At 47.1% G+C, this 21,764-nt stretch overlaps 1 protein-coding gene across 7 annotated transcripts in view; it reads left to right on the top strand.

Annotated features, from left to right (window-relative positions):
- Positions 1-21,764, top strand: part of LOC139228737 (zinc finger protein 462-like) — a 100,491-nt gene that overhangs the window by 71,347 nt on the left and 7,380 nt on the right. For all 7 annotated transcript variants that reach the window (XM_070860051.1, XM_070860052.1, XM_070860053.1 and 4 more), the window contains 3 exons: positions 3,573-3,829; positions 13,653-13,876; positions 16,219-16,330. In XM_070860051.1, coding sequence (XP_070716152.1) covers positions 3,573-3,829; positions 13,653-13,876; positions 16,219-16,330 — 593 coding nt within the window. The remainder of the gene's footprint in view (positions 1-3,572; positions 3,830-13,652; positions 13,877-16,218; positions 16,331-21,764) is intronic.

The raw sequence follows: 21,764 nt of genomic DNA, 5'->3' as shown, positions 1-21,764 counted from the left end.
TCACTCCATGGCCTTGCCCCTCCCTATCTCTGTAATCTTTTTCAGCCTCACAACCCCACAAAATGTCTGCGCCCCTCAAATTCTGCCCTCTTGAACATCTCTCATTATAACTGCTCAACCATCGATGGCCATGCATTCAGCTGTTTGGATCTCCCTCCCTAAACCTCTCTACCTCTCTTTCTTCCTCTAAGACGCTGCTTAAAGCCCACCTCTTTAACCAAGCGTTTGATCATCTGCCTTCATTACTTGTGGCTCGGTGTCAAATTTATCTGTTTTGTCTTGTAATACTGCTGTGATGTGCTTTGGAACATTTTACTACATTGAAGGTGCTATATAAATTTATTATTAATAAATCTATGCTCCCTGGTTGTTGACCCCTCTGCCAAGGGAAACGGGTCCTTTCTATCCAGGCCCCTCATAATTTTATACACCTCAATCAGGTCTCCCCTCAGCCTCCTCTGTTCCAAAGAAAACAGAGCCAGCATCTCCAATCTTTCCTCATAGCCAAAATTCTCCAGTCCAGGCAACATTCTTGTAATTCTCCCTCTGCACCCTCTCCAGTGCAATCACATCTTTCCTGTAATGTGGTGACCAGAGCTGCACACAGTACTCCAGCTGCGGCCTAACCAGTGTTTTATACAGTTCAAGCATAACGTCCTTGCTCTTGTATTGCATGCCTCGACTAATAAAGACAAGTATTCCACATGCCGCCTTAACCATCTTATCTACTTGACCTACCTTCAGGGATCTGTAGACCTGCACTCCTAGGTCCCTTTGTTCCTCTACATTTTTCAGTGTCGTACCATTTAATGTGTATTCCCTTGCCATTTTAAACCTTCCCAAAAACACCCATCAACCATTACCCTTTGCTTCCTGCCTCTGAGCCAATTTTGGATCCAACTTGCCACTTTGCCCTCGATCCCATGGACTTTTACTTTCGTAACCAGTCTGCCATGTGGGACCTTATCAAAAGCTTTGCTAAAATCCATATACACTGCATCATACGCACTGCTCTCATCGACCCTCCTGGTTACCTCCTCGAAAAATGTAGTCAAGTTAGTCAGGCACGACCTTCTGTTAACAAATCCATGCTGACTGTCCTTGATTAATCCATGTCTTTCCAAATGAAGATTTATCCTGTTTCTCTGGATTTTTTCCAGTAATTTTCCCACAATTGAGGTTAAGCTGACTGGCCTGTAATTACTCGGTTTATCCCTTTCTCCCTTTTTAAACAAAGGTACAACATTAGCAGTCCTCCATTCCTTTGGCACCACACCTGTAGCCAGGGTGGACTGGAAAATGATTGTCAGAGCCTCTGTTATTTCTTCTTTTGCTTCTCAACAGCCTGTGATACATTTCATCCAGGCCTGGGGATTTATCCACTTTCAAAGCTGATGAGCCCTTTAATACTTCCTCTCTCACGATATTTATCTCGTCTAATATTGAGAATTGTCATAAAATCGAACTGGTTCACGAATTATCTTCAGGGAAGAAAACTTGCCATCGTTGCCGGTCTGACCTATATACGACTCCAGTCCCACACCAATGTGGTTGACTCTAACTGCTCTCTGAAGTAGTCCCACTATCAGGCTAATGAGGTCTGGGCAATAACTGCTGGCCTTGCCAGCGATGTCCACATCCTGAGAATGAAAAGAAAAGGAAGGGGCTAAGGATTGATCCTGGAAATGGTGCAGAAGAATAAAAATAAGCCATTTAGAGATGTAGTCCTATATGGGTTAGAAGAGCGAAGGGTACCTGTGGGGACATAAAGCAGGAAGAGGACACTCCAGTAGAGTGAGCCAAGGTCATGGACAGAACCTTGAAAGCAACATGCTGGGGCACTGGGAGCATGAGTAGTTTGGAGAGGATAGGGGTCATAGGAATGCAGACTAAGATTAGGGTTGCACAAATAAATTGCATTTGTTCTCTGAAGCCTCTTTTCAATTGTTTATATACAGATATGGAAGGGAGACCATATACATGTGGCACCACACAAATGGCTGATGTCATCAAGGGTAGGAAATGCGTAGCATATAACGGTTAGGTCTCCAAGAAGCCTCTTTAAAAGAGAATACACTTTTTCAGGAAGATTTTGGCCTGGCTTCAACTGAGGGGGAATCTCTATTCTATTTCTAGGAACAAATGAGGTTTCTCTCACTTGATTTACAACCCTCAGACATTCTATGCATATCCTAAGCTGGTATCTGCCCTTTTTGCATATTTGTTCATATGCTGTTACCCCCTACCAAATAAACAGAACATCCTTGCACATTGGTCCACATGATCTCTATTATCCTAAATCGTCAGGTCAGAGTGCGACTGATGCTCTCCACTTGAGTTATAGAATAACATATTAACTAGGCTGCAGCTGCGGTCACTAGCTTTTTCATGGAATAGGGAGCTTGGCTGCAGGGAGTGTGAACCTATTAACCAGACTGGCCTTAGCAGCCTTGGTTAACCTATGTTTCCTCATTGTGGGCTCCATTTTCCCCAAAGCTTTTTTTGGCGTACTTGAAGAGTTATGCCCGACTTTATGGGGGCCCCAAGTACGGCAAAAAAAAATGTTCTATGTTTTCCCCGTTGGATTTCTTCTTTTTGGCATTGCCTAACCTGCCCTTTAGTTTTGGGAGTGGAGCCTTGATCTGCGCCAAAAAAATTGGACTGCCACGGTAACCAGGTACACAATGCGAGTTGAGGCTGCAAAGTGAAGCATACAGCCAGCTCCCAACACATTAAAAGAATTGAAAAACACACAACAACAGCAACTTACCTCCAACCCCGCCCGAAGGGCTTGCCAGTTCGGTCCTCGGTCCTCTCTCTCTCTTTTTCTCTCTCTCTCTTTTTATTTCTCTCTCTTTCTCTCTCTCTCTCTCTCTCTCTCTCTCTCTCTTTCTTCCCCCCCGATTTTCTTATTTGTGACAATTTATTTAACTCTCCAAGGGTTTTCTGGAGAACTGGAGTAACTCTCAGCTGGCCAAACTTCCATAAATGACCAGAATTGGCGCTGGTGGCTGGTTACGCCCCCTTTGGCTGAAAGAAAACTGGTGCAAATTGATTGGGGAAACTCTGGTTTTTCAATTTAGGCCAAAAAGAGCAGCCTGCTCCAAAAAAAACAGAGCACATGACTGCATTGGTTCTTGCTGAACACAAGGTAGCTTATAAGTGTATGTTTTTATGGCAAGGCCATACTGATACTTGGCCTTCCGATGATGGCGTTTGCTCTTTGGTATTTTAGTTGCCGGAATCTTTCCAAGATATAGAATCTGGTTCAGTCTTGTGATCTTTTCCTAGTTCCAGTAGTTTTTCTTTCTCCTCTGCTTTTTTGTTAGCTATGGTTTCTGAGTTCTTTTTTGTCTCAATTTTTAAGTATTATAATTTACTTCTACTTGGCCCATCTTTTAAAATTTCTTCAGCATCTACCTGGCAAAATGCTTGGGCTATTTTTCAAAATATAATATTTGAAAAGTTTAGAAAATAAAAATTAGGACAAGTTAGTTTTACTTACATTGTGTTGCTGTCTGAGAAGAACATTGCAAGATTCCTCTTTATTTTCTTCTTTGATTTATTACCAGAAATGCCCTTTCTCAGCATGCAGAAGTATGTGAACTCACAGTCAGTGATCAGAGTTGTTCGACAAGGAAGATGGATAAAGACACCTTTGAAGAAAATTGTGGTATGACGGGGAGTGAAAATGAGAACACTCTTCTTGTTAAGGAAGATTTTGGCCTGGCTTCAACTGAGGAGAAATCTGGAGTATTGCATTGTCCTGTGTGCCTCTACTACACCAAGCACAAAAGCAGGCTGATCAATCACATTCTGGAGCACAAAAGTAAGGTCCTCTTCCAATTAAGTATTTCATATTTAAAGCTCTGCAAAGGACTGCTGGGTTGAGAGTTTAAACCTCATGGGTGGATATCTTTAACCAGATAATTTGTTTGAATTTTTTCATCTTTTATAATGGCAGCCGTTACTTGATTAAAAGCTTTATATAAATGTGAGTGATTGTTGAAGTGCATGTCTTGCCCATTACTCAGTATAAGGTAGTAAATTTGACTCTTAAAACAAAAGCTACTATCAAGAATTTTATATTAATGATTGCATCTGGGTCCTGAGTTGTCTTCTACTTAAGCAGTCTCAGAGTCGAGCATGACTTGCTTCCACACTAATGAGTTCTCAGGTGATTGAGTCCAATGCGGGACCTACAGTCCCTGTCACAGGTGGGGTAGTCGATGGTTGGAGGGATGGGTGGGTGGGTGCTTGGGTTGTCGTGTGCTCCTTCCGCTGTTTGCGCTTAGCTTCCACGTGCTCCTGGCGAAGAGACTCGAGGTGTTCGGTGCCTTCCCGGATGTTTCTCCATTCTGAGCGGTCTTGGACCAGGGATTCCCAGGTGTCGGTGGGGATGTTGACTTTTTCAAGGAGGCTTTGAGGGTTTCCTTGAAGCATTTTCTCTGCCCACCTGGGACTTGCGTGCAGTGTCGGAGCTCTGAGTAGAGCGCTTGTTTTGGAAGTCTAGTATCGAGCATGCGGACGATGTGGCCTGTCCATCGGAGCTGATCGAGCGTGGTCAATGCTTCAATGCTGGGGTTGTTGGCCTGAGTGAGAATACTGACATTGGTGCGCCTATCCTACCAATGGATTTGCAGAATCTTGCGGAGGCAGCGTTGGTGGCACCTCTCCAGCGCTTTGAGGTGCCTGCTGTACATAATCCATGTCTCTGAGACATATAGGAGGGTGGGTATCACTACTGCTTTGTAGACCATGAGCTTGGTGCCGGGTTTGAAGTCCTGGTCTTCAAACACCACCTTCCTCAGGCGACCGAAGGCTGCACTGGCACACTGTAGGCGCTGTTTGACTTTGTCATCGACGTCTGCCCTTGTTGACCATAGGCTCCTGAGGATATAGTCCACGCTGTTCAACCTCCGAGTGTGCACAAACTCAAGCGTCATCTGCATACTGTAATTCAATGACAGAGGATAGGACGACCTTGGATCTCGACTAGAGGCGACGGAGGTAGAATAATTTCCTGTTTGTTCTGTAGATTAGCTCTATTCCAGCGGGGAGCTTATTGAGGGTGAGATGGAGCATTGCAGCAAGTTAGATTGAGAAGAGCGTTGGTGCGATGACACAGCCTTGCTTGACCCCGGTCCGCACGTGTATTGGATCTGTGGTGGATCCGTTGGTCAGGATCAGGGCTTGCATGTCATAGTGAAGCAGGCGAAGGATGGAAATGAAATTTTGAGGGCAGCCGAATTTGAGGAAGACACTCCATAATCCCTCACGATCGACAGTGTCGAAGGCCTTGGTGAGATTAAAGAAGGCCATGTACAGGGGTTGGTGCTGCTCCCTCCATTTCTCTTGAATTTGACACGCAATGAAGATCATGTCCATTGTGCCCCTTTAGTGGGCGGAATCCGCATTGCGACTCTAGGAGGGGCTCTTCCGCCACTGGGAGAAGGCGATTGAGGAGGATTCTTACGATGACTTTCCCTGTGGCAGACAGCAAGGAAACTCCTCTAATTACTGTAATCGAACTTGTCACCTTTCTTGATGGTCACGATTACAGCGTCTGAGATCCCCTGGCATGCTCTCTGTTATATATGTAAACTTTTATTTACTCTGTACAGCCACCAGAGGGCTTATCCCCTGGAGTCCCAAGGGATCCCACAATCCCTTGGGAGCACAGGTATTTAAGGAGGCTTAACAGGTTGGAGAGGCACTCTGGAAATAAAAGACTACGGTCACATTTTACTGTGAGCTCACAGTGTACTGTTTGACTCTTTCTCCATACACCAACTCGTGACGAGATACAGATAGCGAACCCAAAGATGCAGAGAACAGTGGGTATCCTGGAGAAATTCTCAGAGGGAGATGATTGGGAAACTTTTGTGGAGCGACTCGACCAATACTTCTTGGCCAACGAGCTAGATGGGGAAGAGAGCGCTGCCAAACAAAGGGCGATCCTCCTCACCGTCTGTGGGGCACCAACGTATGGCCTCATGAAGAATCTACTCACTCCAGCGAAACCCACGGAGAAATCGTACGACGATTTGTGCACACTGGTCTGAGAGCATTTGAATCCGAAGGAAAGCGCTCTGATGGCGAGGTACCGGTTCGACACCTACAAAAGGTCTGAAGGCCAGGAAGTGGTGAGTTATGTCACCAAGCTAAGACACCTTGCAGGACATTGCGAATTTGGAGCACATGCTCAGACTCTTTCTACTTAGCATTGGCCACAAAACCATACTTCGCAAACTTTTGACTACAGAGACCCCAACCTTGAGTAAGGCCATAGCGATAGCCCAGGCGTTCATTGCCACCAGTGAGAATACGAAGCAAATCTCTCAGCACATAAGTGCTGTTACAAGTACTGTGAACAAAGTGATGTTGTTTTCGAATCGCAACGTATGCCTGCAGCTGCATGTCCACAGATGTCTGAGTCCACCATCAAGAGTGATGAATGCAAGGCCATTAACACCTTGTTGGCGCTGCAGAGGTGATCATCGTTTCCATTCATGCCGATTCAAAGAGTACGTTTGCAAGGGCTGTGGAACAATGGGACACCTCCGAGTGTGCAGGCGAGCTGCAAAGCCTGTTACAACCTGCAAACCACCATGTTGCAGAGGAGGACAAATCCACGGAGGATCACGACAAACCAGAGCCTCAGATCGAGGAGACAGAGCTACATGGGGTGCACACATTCACCACGAATTGTCCCCCGATAATGCTGAATGTTGAACTAAATGGACTCCCGGTGTCAATGGAGCTGGACACGGGCGCGAGCCAGTCCATCATGGGCAAAAAGACCTTTGAAAGGTTGTGGTGCAACAAGGCCTCAAGGCCACTCTTAACTCCAGTTCACACGAAACTAAGAACTTACACAAAAGAATTAATTCCTGTAATCGGCAGTGTTACCGTAAAGGTCTCCTATGATGGAGCGGTGCACAAGCTACCACTCTGGGTGGCACCAGGCCATGGTCCCACGCTGCTCGGCAAGAGCTGGCTGGGAAAGATACACTGGAACTGGGACGACGTCCGAGCACTATCGCCCGCTGACGACACTTCGTGTGCCCAGGTCTTAAACAAATTTCCTTTGCTGTTCGAACCAGGCATCGGGAAATTCCAAGGAGCAAAAGTGCAGATCCACCTAATTCCCGGGGCGCGACCCATCCATCACAAGGCGAGAGCAGTACATTACATGATGAGAGATGGGGTAGAGATTGAGCTAGACCGGCTGCAAAGAGAGGGCATCATTTCCCCGATTGAGTTCAACGAGTGTGCCTGTCCTTGAGGGAGACGGTACCATCAGAATCTGTGGCGATTACAAAATAAGTAACAATTGTTTCTCCCTGCAGGACCGATACCCACTACCAAAGGCTGATGACCTCCTTGCAACACTGGCGGGAGGAAAGACGTTCACGAAGCTGGATCTGACTTCAGCCTACAGGAACTGGCGGAATCGTCTGCATCAATACGCACAAAAGGTCTTTTTGTTTATAACAGATGCCCGTTTGGAATACGATCGGCGTAGGCGATATTCCAGAGAAACATGGAAAGCTTACTGAAGTCGATCCCGCACACCGTGGTCTTCCAGGATGACATCTTGGTCACAGGTGGGAACACAGTCGAGCATCTGCAGAACCTGGAGGAGGTTCTTCGTCGACTCAACTGCGTGGGGCTCAGGTTAAAACGCTCGAAGTGCATTTTCCTGGTGCCTGAAGTGGAGTTCCTGGGAACGAGGATTGCGGCGGACGGCATCAGGCCCACCAACGCGAAGACGGAGGCAATCGAGAATGCACTGAAGCCACAGAACGTGACGGAGCTGCGGTCGTTTCTGGGACTCCTGAACTACTTTGATAACTTCTTACCTGGTCTCAGCAAACTGTTGGAACCATTGCATGTCTTACTTTGAAAAGGGGACGAATGGGTTTAGGGCAAAAGCCAAGAAAATGCCTTTGTAAAAGCGAGAAAATTGTTATGCTCAAACAAATTGCTTGTGTTGTATGATCCATGTAAGCGTTTGGTGTAAGCGTAGCATGTGATGCGTCATCATATGGCGTCGGGCGTGTATTGCAGCAAGCTAATGATTTGGGGAAACTGCAACCGGTTGCTTATGCATCCAGAAGTCTGTCTAAGGCTGAGAGCCTACAGCATGATTGAGAAAGAAGCGTTAGCGTGTGTCTGAGGTAAAGAAAATGCATCAATACCTGTTTGGGCTAAAATTCGAATTGGAAATGACCATAAGCCACTTGTATCCCTGTTTTCCGAGAGTAAAGGGATAAATACCAACGCATCGACCCGTATTCAGAGATGGGCGCTCAAGTTGTCCGCATACAACTGCGCCATCCACCACAGACCAGGCACAGAAAATTGTGCCGTGCTCTTAGGCTGCCATTGCGCACCATGGGGGTGGAAATGTGCAGCCCGCAGATCTAGCTATGGTTATGGAAGCATTTGAGAGTGAGCAATTACCTGGCACTGCCCAGCAGATCAAATCCTGGACAAGCCTGGACCGCTTATTATCTCGAGTCAAAAGCTTTGTGCTTCACGGAGCTGGTCCAGTGTCCCAATGGAAATGCAGGAAGAGATAAATCCGTTCCAGCGGCGCAAAGATGAAGTGTCTATACAAGGCAGACTGCCTTCTGTGGGGCAATCGAGTAGTGGTCCTCAAGAAGGGAAGAGACACCTTCATCAGTGACCTCCACAGTACCCATCCAGGCATCGTAATGATGAAAGCGATAGCCAGATCCCACGTGTGGTGGCCCGGCATCGATGCAGACTTAGAGTCCTGCATTCACAGATGTAATACATGCTCGCAGTTAAGCAATGTACCCAGGGAGGCGCCACTAAGTTTTTATGGTCTTGGCCCTCCAAACCGTGGTCTAGGGTACACGTCGACTATGCAGGCCCGTTCTTGGGTAAAATGTTCCTTATGGTTGTAGATGCGTACTCCCAAGTGGATTGAATGTGAGATAATGTCGGCTAGCACGTCCGCTGCCACTACTGAAAGCCTGCGAGCCATGTAGGCTTACCCAATGTCCTGGTGAGTAACAACGGGCCATGTTTTACCAGTGCTGAATTCAAAGAATTCATGATCCATAACAGGATCAAACATGTCACATCTGCCCCGTTTAAACTAGCGTCCAATGGTCAGGTAGAGAGAGCAGTGCAAACCATCAGCAAGGCTTGAAGAGAGTAACTGAAGGCTCACTGCAGACTCGCCTATTCTGAGTCCTGCTTAGCTACCGCACGAGACACCACTTGCTGGGATCCTACCTGCTGAACTGCCCATGAAAAGAGCACTTATGACAAGGCTCTCGTTAGTTCACCCTGATCTGCATGAACAGGTAGAGAGCAGGCGACTTCAACAAAGTGCATATCATAGCGCAAATGTGTCACGCGAGATTGAAATCAGTGATCCTGTATTTGTATTAAATTATGGGCAAGGTCCCAAGTGGCTTCCCGGCACTGTCGTGGCCAAAGAGGGGAGCAGGGTGTTTCAGGTCAAACTTTCAAATGGACTTATTCACCGGAAACACTTGGACCAAATCAAACTCAGATTCACGGACTATCCTGAGCAACCCACCTTGGACCCTACTTTTTTTTGATCCCCCAACATACACACCAGTGGTAACCGGCACCACGGTTGACCACAAAGAAGAACCCATCATCCACAGCAACCCAACAAGGTCAGCTGCACAGCAGCCCAGCGAGGGCCCAACAAATGATTCAACAACACCAGCTTTCACACCGAGACGGATCAACCAGGGCAAGAAGGGCCCCAGATCGACTCACATTGTTAATAGTTACACTATTGACTTTGGGGTGGGAGGAGGGGAGAGAAAGTGTTGTTATATATGTAAACTTGTATTTACTCTGTACAGCCACCAGAGGGCTCATCCCCTGGAGTCCAAAAGGATCCCATAATCCCTTGGAAGCACAGGTACTTAAGGAGGCTTCACCGGTTGGAGAGGCACTCTGGGGACCTGCAATAAAAGACTACGGTCACACTTTACTTTGAGCTCACAGTGTACAGTTTGACTCTCTCTCCATACACAACACTCTCCTCCTTCCAAATAAGAGAAATGAGTTCATGGATTCACGCCAATAGTGCTTCTCCGCCATGCTTTTAGTGCTTCACGGGGATTCCATTTGCTCCTGAGGCCTTGTTGTTCTTCAATTGTCGGATGGCCTTTTCAATCTCATGCTGGGCTAAGGTTGTGCTGAGACGGTGACAGGTCGCATGCTGCGAGATGGAGTCGCGGGCACTCGTGCGAAGACAGAGTCTCTGTTGAGATCTTCGAAGTGCTCCTTCCAGTGGGCACTGACTGCCTCTCTGTCCTTGATGAGTACCTCTGCGTTCTTTGCCCTCAGTGGGGTAGGACCTTGGGTGCTTGGGCCGTAGGTGGTCTTGACTGTGCTAGAGAATCCACGCACGTCATGGTTGTTGGCTAGTTGCTGAATCTCCTGCGTTTTTTCCACCGACCATCTGTTCTTTAGGTCGCAAGTTTTATGTTGGACCTCTGCCTTCAGACATCTAAGGAGCTGCTTTCTTGCTCTCGAGTTGTGTTGCTGTTTCCAGTTCAAGAATGCTTTGCGCTTGCGGGTTATTAGCTCCTAGATCTCCTGGTCGTTCTCGTCGAACCAATCTTAATGTTTCCTGGTGGAGTGACCAAGCGTCCCTTCACAGGTGCTAATTATGGAAACTCTGAGGGCAGACTAGGTGCTGTGGATACTCTGCGTCTCCAGTTCACTGGAAGTCGTCGGGTTGGTTGTGAGGCGCTGGCTGAATAGGGCTTTCTTAGCAGGGTCTTTGAGTGCTCCAGCATTGATTTTCCTGCGGCAGCATTTCTTTTCTGGGGCTACATTGATGGAAATGACAGAACGGATTAGGCGGTGGTCGGTCCGGCAGTCGTCGGCTCCTATCATGACGCGGGTGATGCACATGTCCTTGCGATCCCTCGCTCGGACAATGACGTCGTCTAGCAAATGCCAGTGCTTGGAGCGAGGGTGTTGCTATGAGGCCTTGTACTTGTCTCTCTGACGGAACAAGGTGTTGGTTATGATAAGACCATGTTCCAAGCATTTCGTCAGGAGGAAGGTACTGTTGAGGTGGGTTTCCCTACCCCCCTCTCTACCAATCACACCTACCCAGAGGTCTAAGTCCTTTCTACTCTGGTGTTAAAGTCGCCAAGGAGGATCAACTTATCGCTCGTTGGGACTTGGGTCAAGGATTGTTCAAGGCTGGAGTAGAATTCCTCTTTGGTCTTGTCTGTAGCTTCCAGTGTTGGGGTGTATGCACTAATGACAGTAGCACACTGGTTCCGGCTAAGGTGTGCCGAAGGGTCATGAGGCGTTCGTTTATCCCACAAGGAGTGGACAGTAGGAATGTGTCTGTGTGTGTGTGTGGCCCATGCATCTCCAATCATCTTGGATCCCCTTGCCATTGAACCAAGACCTTGCTCTGTCAAACCTGTGTGGTAGCTGACGTGCAACGGCCACCCCACGTTAAAAGAACTCGCGCATAGGCATCTTCCACCCTTTAAAATGAAGTTCGAGACCTGGAACATCCGGACCCTCATGGACAACCCCAACAGCAACAGACCGGAACGCCGCACTGCTATCGATGCCCGGGATCTCAGACGAATCGACATAGACATCGTCGTCCTAAGCAAGACCCGGCAGGCAGTGGAAGGCCAGCTCGAGGAACAAGGGGATGGTTACGCCTTCTGGAAAGGTAAACCAGAAGAAGAACGCTGCCTCTGTGGGGTAGGCTTCTGAGTTGTAGCCTGAAGAGCACATTCCAATCGGCAAAATTTCCTGACCAAGCTACAATTGCACACTAATTAGAAGTTTTGGTCTTCAAGGAACAGTTCTACCTTAGCAGAATAATCGTGTGCATAACATGGTAGAACAATATTGTCCTTGTAAAATAACTCATCATCCGACATGCCATCAAGATTAGGATATCTGCTAAGGTTATTGAAACACATTTTATTGAAACTAAAGTATATTTTGACCCTGCACCTAAATCACAGATATGCACAAATACAACCTTGTTTTATCACTATGAATATTAGGAAGTTCCCAATAGAATGAAACCATCGCATTTGTTCCGCTCCTGAGGCTCTGATGCACATTGGCAGCCTCGTCAGATTCACCAGAATGAGACTGACGCTAGAGGTTTAAAAGATTCCCTTTTAAAGTTGGTGCTCCAGGCACATTGCAAAAATTTAAAAGACCTGCCTTGCATCTTAGTGCTCTTTACTCGAGTCTGATCACATTGGCCTGGAAATCCCGGCCTCCCCAGGTCCGTACGGAGTGTGTACGGACCTGGGAAGGCATCGCAAAAACCGGTTTTCAGCGCACTATGCACATGCGCTGAAAACCGGCTTTTCTGATCTGTCAAGCTGGAGCTCAACAGATCTTCCATATCTCGGGAGCGAGGACATTTGCAAGGGCAAGATTGCAGTATTTACCCATATCTTGCCCAGCAAATGTACTCAAAACTCTTGCGCCTGATAAAAGTAGGCGTAAGAGTTTTAAAACATACAAAAACATAATAAAATTCAATTTAAAAAAAAAAAAATACATTTTATTGTTTTAAAAACCCTGCCCGCTAAGGTAAATTTACTTTTAACCCTAATTACAAAACTTTTTTAAAAAATCGGAAAAATATATATTTTTTTCCCTAAGACATTTATTAACTTTTTAACTTTAATTATGTGAGGTGTGTTTTTTATTTTATTTTTTTCTCTCTAATAGCAATGAGAACTGGTAGATAAGGAGTTCTCATGGCTATTAATGAGAAAGCTGTAGAATACTGTACCTGATTGGTTGAGCAGTCACACCTGACTGCACCTTCTGCGTGGGAACCTGGAAGGCGCTTCGCAGCGCGGGAAGAGAAGGCCTCCCCACCAGAATCCCACGCTCCTCTGGGACCACCAGGTAAATTTGTAAAAATTCTCCAGTCGGAGGCGTTCGTCCGACCACAATTTCAGCGCCAATATAGATCTACAATCGAAAGCACAAACCTGCTGAGGCAGAAGTGCGAACAGGATTATTTATGTTCATGGGTGGTTATTGCTCTTCTGGATTATTTATGATGTTCTTAAACACCCATTTTAAAAACAATTTGTTTGAATAATGGTATAACAGGAGGTATCTGCAGATAATTTGATGTCTCTTCCCCGCCTAATTTAACTGCAAGTCAAAGGCATCCTGGCAGAGACCTTTTATGTAGCGTTTCCTCTGCCGTGGTGATGATGCCATGCATGTGATAGATTGGTAAAGTTTCCATTAATACAGTCACTGGAGCCTCACCGTAGTATGAGCTCCACAAAAAAAGGCCTGTTCTTGTGGTGCAGGAATCGGGGGTGGGGTGGTGAATGAAGTACATGAATACATCTTTTGGATTTTGATTTTTTTAATGCTTTTAAAATTGCTTATTGGAGGTAAAGTGGGATTAGGCATTTTCTGTAGAATTACTTCAGTCCCCTGACTCTCTAAACAGGATGTGCCAACATAAAACCAAGAAACAGAAGGACCAAGAGACTTCAACAAATCTATGGGCATTTGTAGTAATTCAGGTAACTGTGTATTCCCTTCTAGTATTGAAAATGTCATTTGATACTTGCCTATGCTTTGGTCTTCAGATGGAAAGATGGCTTATATGAAAGAATGTCAACTTGAACTGCTGCATTTCTTTCCTGGGAAGGTATTCTGTTGTGACTGGTGTACATTCATTACACTTAGCCAGGATAGCCTAATACATCACATGGACACCCACAGCCCAGTGAAACCGTACAAGTGTCGCCTCTGTTTCTTTGAAGCTATACTACAGACAGAGCTGGAGACTCACCTGCAGGAACAACACAAGGTACTTTCCAATGTATGTAGAGTAGATGAAAAAGGACATAGATAGCTATGGGTGCCTGTTTTCCTATGAAAAGGAAGACCTGACTATTTACAAGCGACTTATGCCAGTATTAGCAAAGTTTTCTCATGCATGCAGTAACTTGATATCCATTGCTAATTCTATTTGTTATGTTTGCGTGAGAATAACACTTTTAGTCCAGACAGCATGCACTTTAATATTCTCCACTGTGCCATCATGCCTCAAGAAGTGCCCAGGTGCCAACCCAATGCTCTTTGAGAGGGGTATATGTTGAATTCTATTTTAACAACTTCTTTGTATAAAAATCTGCGGTCACTGCCCACTTCACAAGAAATGAGATGCAATTCTGGTACAAAGCTGTTGTATACAGTGGGGAAAGCGCATGAACAATGCAGCGCCATGTTCTGAAAGGAATACTGCCATCCCTGGTTTCCCCTCTATTTGCAGCACACTACTTGTATCCAGAGGTTGAGTTACAATCGAATCTTCATTTTTATTTTTGACCATGAGCAGCACCAATTGAGATCAACTACTGCTGTATAGTGTACAAAAAAGTAAAAAGATTTAACCCCTCTATTATTTTCAGTATTTTTTGAACTTGTTATATTTTTCATTAGATTCTTCTTCATCAATATCAACTTTGTGATGGTGTAGTACATTGCTAGGAATTTCAGTCTCCCTATTGTCTTGGAACCTTTTATTAGAAAATTTGATTCAAACACTCGCTATTTGTGATGAAATAAAAAAGCAAAATATTGCGAATGCTGGAAATCTGAAATCAAAACACAAAATGCTGGAAATACTCAGCAGCTCAGACAACATCTGTGGAGAGAGATAGAGTTAACATTTCAAGTCGATGACTTTTTGTCAGAACTGAAAATAAGTTCAGGTTGAGTGTCCGGAAACCTCTGGACTGAGGTCGTTCCAGATTTCAAGTATTTCTGGATTTAGAAACGTCTTTGACGTCCCGAGTCCAGAAATGCTTGTGCGGGGGGAGGTGGGGGGCTGTTGGCGGTTCGGCTGCGGGTCAAGGGTTGGTGGCCGGGAAAAACCTGCATTGAAGATCTGCAAAAAAGGTACGTTAAATTATTTATTTTTAAAATTATTTTTAAGCGATTTAGTAGGTAAGGGTTTTGTGAATTTAAATTTTTTGATTTCTGGAATTTTTGGGGGTTCTTTTTACCCCTCCCTAGGCCCAACTCGCAGCGGGAATCTGTTTTTTAAAAAAATGTCCGGATTCCGGAACATTTTCCGGATTCCGGACAACCCCTCCACGGATCAGACCGGATTCCGGAACATTCCGAATTTCGGAACTCACGATTTCGGACGCTCAACCTGTATGATGAAATAACTTCGGGTGCATTTAGTTTCTGGGCTGCTAGCTTTTCATGGGTACTTGGAGTTACAGTTGTGAATAAAAGTGCCAAGTGTGTGGCCACTTTAGTAACTCAAGAAAGTCAACACTATTGATCCATTGAGTGGAAAATCAGGTGCTTTGGAATTGGCTGTTAGCCAGTTAGAGCCACCATTATTCTTGGAATAGTTCTCCAGAGTGGTTGGTGGGACATGAGGACGCAGAAGCATATGTTAAGTTCAGTATTTTTTTTTTTAAAAAGGACAAAATTTATTATAGAGAATATTGAGGAAAATCAGTCGTAAAGTTTGTACAACATTAAAATTAGTGTATTAGCTGATTTTTTTTTTAAGCATGGGAATGCATGAGGTGACGTATAAACCGTTGGCTCTAGAAGTCTTTGTGAGTTTAAGGGCTAATAAACATGATGCAGTAATGAACAAGAAATGCTGTGGATAATGAGTATTTTTCTCAGGATTTATTTTAACATTCAGTTTCATCAACTTGTGTCAAAAGTATCATTGCTTTGGCTAAAATCTGATTTTATAAAAGCTGTTCCATTCATTAGTTCTCAAAAATAAAAACATTTATCATTGGTGATCAGTATAGCCTCAAGACTTTCCACATGTTGTGCTTTATTTTCAAAGCCAACTGAACTAATGGTTTCTATTTTATTGAAAATACTTGTACTTTAAAATAAATACAAGTGTTATTTTATCTACTTTTAAATGAATCATTGGTTTACAAATCTAGTGATTAAGTTAATTTTTAATAACTCAAGATTGCTGAGAGTAAACTTGCTCTTTATGATGCCATTCAGAGTGTTGATCAGACTCTGACCAGTTAAATTGATGGATATTTATTCTAATATTGGCTTGAATTATTATGGGACTTTTTTTTTTCACTGTGCACTTATCATATGATCAGTTGTTTGACAATAAACGTGTTAATGTGTGTGTTTATTAAATAGGTGAAGTGCAACTTTGATCTGGTTGGTGAGGTTAACCTAAATGAAGCAGACTTAGCTGTCGAAATTGAAGAGTTCCAAAGGAAGAGACTCAAAAGCCACGGTGAAAAGAAAAGTGAGCAGTACTAATACTTTACAGAAAGATTATTGGGTTATAGTGGAGTTGGCTTGTTGGTGCATTAAGAGATTAAAGGGTTGAAATTGCCCTGTTTAGCGACACCCGTTAGCCCCACTGGGAGCACTAACTGGGCGCAAAAAGGTTTTCTCCCGGCCGGGGGGGGGGGGGGGCAGGGCGGGCGGGTGCTACCCCTTGGCACCACGGGTGCTACCCCTTAGCACCGCGCACCGACCCCTTTCCACCTCACGGTGGACATTGGCCAGCGCCCTGCGAGCAATGTCAGTGCCAGCCTCGGGTCAAGAACCAGCACCTTTACTTCTCTGGCGTGACCTGGGCCACCATCGGCAGCCCAGCACACTGTTTTGGGTGGCGGGCTGCGGCCTCGGCACCTAGCCACCCTGGTGGCTCAGTGGAGGCCATCAGAGGCCTGGCAGAGTGCGCAGTGGCCCTCCCCTTTAACCAAAGGGGAGTGGTGCTGAGCCGCGTCAGCACTACGTGGAACAGCCGCGAAGTGCTGCCGATCGCGCCCCGGAACCCACCCCATCAGGAAGTAGACTACGTTCCACTTCCTGTGAGGGCTGGTAACCGCAATTTCGCGGCCGGGGCAGGACTTCCATGCCGGGTGCAGGGAAGACCCACCCTGAGTTGGTTACCGCCCCCTCTGGGAATTTCTCCCCCGAAGCCACTTGATCCACGTTCAAAAAACCATTGTGGCATATAGTATGCACACATCAGGGGACTGTAGCATGCAATATTTACCCCAACTGACAGACAGAAATCTTATATCTGCGCACACTTCCTGTCCTCAGAATCTTAACTTCCAATTGTGATACTTTTGTCAGACTTTTGTATCAACTTTTTCAATCATAAATTCCTATGTCCATATTTATAATGAAAACTACCGTTAATTTGTTAAGCTGTAATCTCTCCCACCAATGAGTGGGGTTGTGCTTCAGTCTTGCATCTCCAAGCTCCTTAACTTGTACTGCAGTGATACTACTATGTTGCAACCAACTATTTGTCTGTTTCCCAAATTGCCATAAGTTTTGCTCTTTAATATAAAATCAAGGAATTAATACACGACTTCAGAATAGGAACTGTATTATATCTGTGTGCCTATAATCTGCGTACTGTAGTCCAATTATTCTCACCCTCTAACCTCGCAACACTTGATGTTAACTCCCTGGGGCTGAAATTCAGGGTCTGGATAAGGGCCGTTACTGTGGTTTTGCGGCGGCCATGCGGCTAAATTAAGTGGCCGCCACGCTCCAGTCAATTGCCACTGCAACCCATATTTAGTGTGGGAGTTTTTGGGGTGGTGTCCACTTCTGCAGCCGTAATGACGTCATTAAAGTGCGCACCGTGGCTGCGCCACCTATTTTCAGTATAAAAAAGGCTGATTTTTTTTTTTGTGTCAGTTCCCCCGCCAGCTTTTTGAGTCGATGCACTTTGCCGGTCTCCTTGAGACCACCAGAGGAGGGACGTTTGGTGCAATCGGGTATTTTGTGCGCTAACTTTATCAGATTTTTCTGTGGGTATTTTGAAAACCTGCAGCGGGCTTTTGAGAACCTGTTGAGAGTTTACAACACTTTTTCACTCGATGAATAGTCATAGTCTGTGGGCCTCATTTTCTGCTACACACAGGCCCGCTTGTGAGGATCGAGGCTCCAGACAGAATGGGCTCACTGTTGGCAGGGCAACGCCTTGTGCACATTGCAAGAGGCAGGGCGGCACGCAGGAGAAGGCACCGCCGTCTGCAATGTGTACAGAGGCAGCGGGCAAGGAGGCAGCAGCCATGGCTGCCCAACAGGGAGAAGGGCCTGCAGAAGGCCACAGACCTCCACACATAGAGGGTGGCCTGGAGGGAAATGGTGTGAGGAGGGAGGGTCAGGTACGCTGAGCCCCCCGCACCATATACTGGGCCAGGTGCCTTGCAAGCAGCAGCCTGCAGAGGCTCCGGAGCATCACCAGGAACAGGGAGAAGGCGATCAGCCAGGTGCCATCGGAGGGGCCCAGCACGGACCTGGGGAAAGAAGGCCCTACCGTCAAAGGGTGTACAGACGACCGTTTTCCTTCCTGGGGCTCAGTGATGAGTAATATTTGCGAAGGTTGTGATTTCGAAACGACATCGTGACGGAGCTGTGCAATGTCCTGCGGTGAAATCTGCAGCTGTGCACAAGTCTGAGGACAGCTCTCACCGTTGAGACCAAGGTTACCATAGCGCTCAACTTTTACACGACGGACTCGTTCGTCTGCCACGGCAGACATATCCAACATTTCCCAATTCTCCGCCCATCGCTCCATCCGGCAGGTGACCGATGCTCTGTATAAGAGAAGAGTCCAATATATCTCCTTCCCAATGAGCAGGGAGAAGCAAGTGGAACGGCAAGAGGGATTTGTCAGGATTGCAGGGTGCCATCAGCTGCACACGACCTGAGGGTCCCACTGAACCATCCCAAACTCTTCATGAAAGGGATTCCACTCCCTGAATGTGCAGCTGGAGTGCGACTACCAGCATAGGATCCTGGCAGTTGATGCCAGGTACCCAGGCAGCAGCCACGATTCCTTAAAAAGGAGGCAGACAGAAAGCAGGAAACTATAGACCAGTTAGCCTAACATCTATTGTTGGGAAAATGCTCTCATGAGGGGTCAGCCACCGGAGGTAGAGCCAGCAGTACCACCTGAGGAGGAGGAGGAGCACCAGGATCCTCCGTCGCCACCCATCAGGAGATGTAGTCGCCATCCCAACCCTGCAAGGGAGGTGCAGAGACGTCTGATTGCTGCTCAATTCAGATAATTCTATCCCCACATGACTCTTCAGATTCCATTTTCCATGCCATCCCAATTAGTGCCTTCATATATCATTGCTCACTCTCAAATGATACACCTGCCCAGATATAGGTGCAAAAAATAAAGATTTATCATATCATCCAAATCAGTGCAAAAGACTAACAGAACAAAAAACAGTCCAAAAAACACACATCATCATCATTTCTCACCCTTGTGCATTTCCTTATAATATCCCTCTTACACGTGCCTAACCTAATACTACGCCTAAGTGTCTCCCCTGTGGCTGCATGGGTCTGGGAAGGCTGCTGTGTTTCCTGTGTGGAAGTTGCAGATGTCCTTCTAGGATGCCCTCGACCAGCTTTGGGCCTGGAAGGGCCGGCTGCAGACTAGTCAACACCCTCCTTGGAGGGTTCAGTCTCGCTTGACATTGGCGGAGTGACGGGTCTGGGACCAGGAATGCTGCGATCCTGAGGGAGCGCATCATCTGTATCCTGGCCCGAGTAGCCAGAGTCACTCACCGGGGGCGGCACATTACCACCACCACCAATCTGAGGGAAGTCAAGTTGGTGCTGTGGCGCAAGACCGGAAGGTCCCCCGTGACCTGTGGTGGACCCAGCCATGAAGGCAACACTGAGGTGTCGGGTGGCATCGAGCTGAGACTGCATGAGAGCAGCCGTTTGACGTCCGTGGCTTGTTGTTGCCCAGAGTACATAAGAGCATTCTGCATTTCCAGGGCTGCGGCCATCCTCTCCAAACCAGCACCGATGCACTCGTTCTCTCACGCCAGTGCTGAATGGCAGCTGCCACATCACCTACAGGTTGTGGCATCACAGCTGGATCCGCACGGATAATCTGGGAGTCCACCATCGCCTGCACACTGGCAATAATGAGCTCCATGGAGTGCGCAGAGCTGTCAACTATGCGGGAGACGGACTCCTCCACGCTCCTTACCACTTCCGACAGGCTCTCTGGCACCCTTGCCAGTGCCCCCTACATCTGGGAATGCATAGCCTCCACCCTTCTCTCATGAGCCCCAACATCGATGGGCTTGTCTGAGTCCTCCTCAGCAGAACTCTGATGTGGGCTTGCCCCCCCAGAGAGATGACACCTGAGGTTGCCAAGCCCTGTCACCATGCTGCAGCCCTTTATGCCCCAGTGCAGACCCCTGTACTATCTGAACTAGATCGGACTGAGTATCTGAGCTGAGTGTGTGGATGGAAGAAGTGACTCATTGATGCCAGCAGTGTCCTCCTCTTACTCTTCTTCATCACTGAGGTCCCCAAAAGATGGAGTGCTCTCCAGGATGTCAGCAAGGTTGGAGCCCTCAGTGTCCTCTATGCTGTCATTAGGCATACTGGAACTTATGTCCTGAAGGGTGTCCGAGTCCTGGCACTGGGCTGACAGGCGGTGTCTCTCTGTCCTCGGCTGACACTCGGTACCGGGGTTGTCTGCAGGTCTGGTGCTGGGCTGACGAGTGGTGCCTCTCTCTCTCCTGTACTGCCACTGGGCTCCGGGGTTGTCTCCAGGCCTGGCACTGGTCTCACAGGTGCTGGCTCTCTCTATCCTGTGCTGCCACTCGGCCTCTCATCTGCAAGCATTAATGGGAGAACAGCTGCCATAAGAGGGAGGGTAGAGGATTGGCGCATGGAGGCTGCAACTTGCAAACTTTTGGAAGGAAAGGCACACTAGGCACTGGAGCATTGAGGGAAAGAGATCATTAAAGGAGGGCCTTCACTTACACATGCTGTCCACATTGTCATCGCCAGTACCGGAGGCCACCGGGTCGGTCTCATTTGCAAGCATAAATGGGAGAGGGGGAGGTGGGGGATTGCTGCATGGAGACTGCAACTAGTAAACTTTAGAGGGAAAGGCACAGTAGGCGCTGGAGCAGTCAGAGAGAGAGAGAGAGAGAGCATTAAAGGAGGGCCTTCACTTACTCACATGGGCATCGGCAGTACCGGTGGCCACGGGGAAGGCAGCATGTCTCCCGACGAGTGCCTCGACACTCCAAGGGTGCGAAGATTTGGACGTCTGGCTCACCACCACCAGTCCTCCTTTGCTCCATCCTGTTGTAATTTTTGCCTGCAAAACATAGAATGGTTGGTGAGTACCACTGTGATGACGCATCAGAAATGCGTGCACAAGTGTGTGTATACAGTAAAGGTGGGACATAAGAGAAGGATGAAGGAGAGGCTCGCAGATGGAACGTCAGCAGTTGGTGGAACAAGTACTCACTTTCATCAGACGGATGGTGTCCTTCAGCAGTTTTCCACACTGCATGGAGGTCCCAGAGAACTCCACAGCAATCTCCCTCCAGGCATTTGTAAAGACCTCGCGAGTGGGTCTCCCCGCGTCTGAGTAAAGGACTCACCGCCTTCCCTCCACAGCCAGCATCAGGGTATCCAACTCGGCGTCCGAAAATCTACTTGCTCTTCTTGGCCCAGCAGCACCAGCCATCCTTCAACACTTCTCCTTCCCTCCTCAGGGCCTAGCTGCAAACCCTGGCCTTTAAGAAGGCCAGGAGTCACTGACTCGTTGGCTGCACATGATCAGAAGGCTGAATTTCCCTGTGATTATTCCGCTACAATCAACCCATCCACACCGTGGGTGCAAGCTCCCAATTGCCGCCGGACGCCATTTT

Source organism: Pristiophorus japonicus, chromosome 18 (assembly GCF_044704955.1).
Source record: "Pristiophorus japonicus isolate sPriJap1 chromosome 18, sPriJap1.hap1, whole genome shotgun sequence".
In the NCBI taxonomy this organism is placed as follows: domain Eukaryota; kingdom Metazoa; phylum Chordata; class Chondrichthyes; family Pristiophoridae; genus Pristiophorus; species Pristiophorus japonicus.
This window is presented reverse-complemented; position numbering and strand designations above follow the sequence as displayed.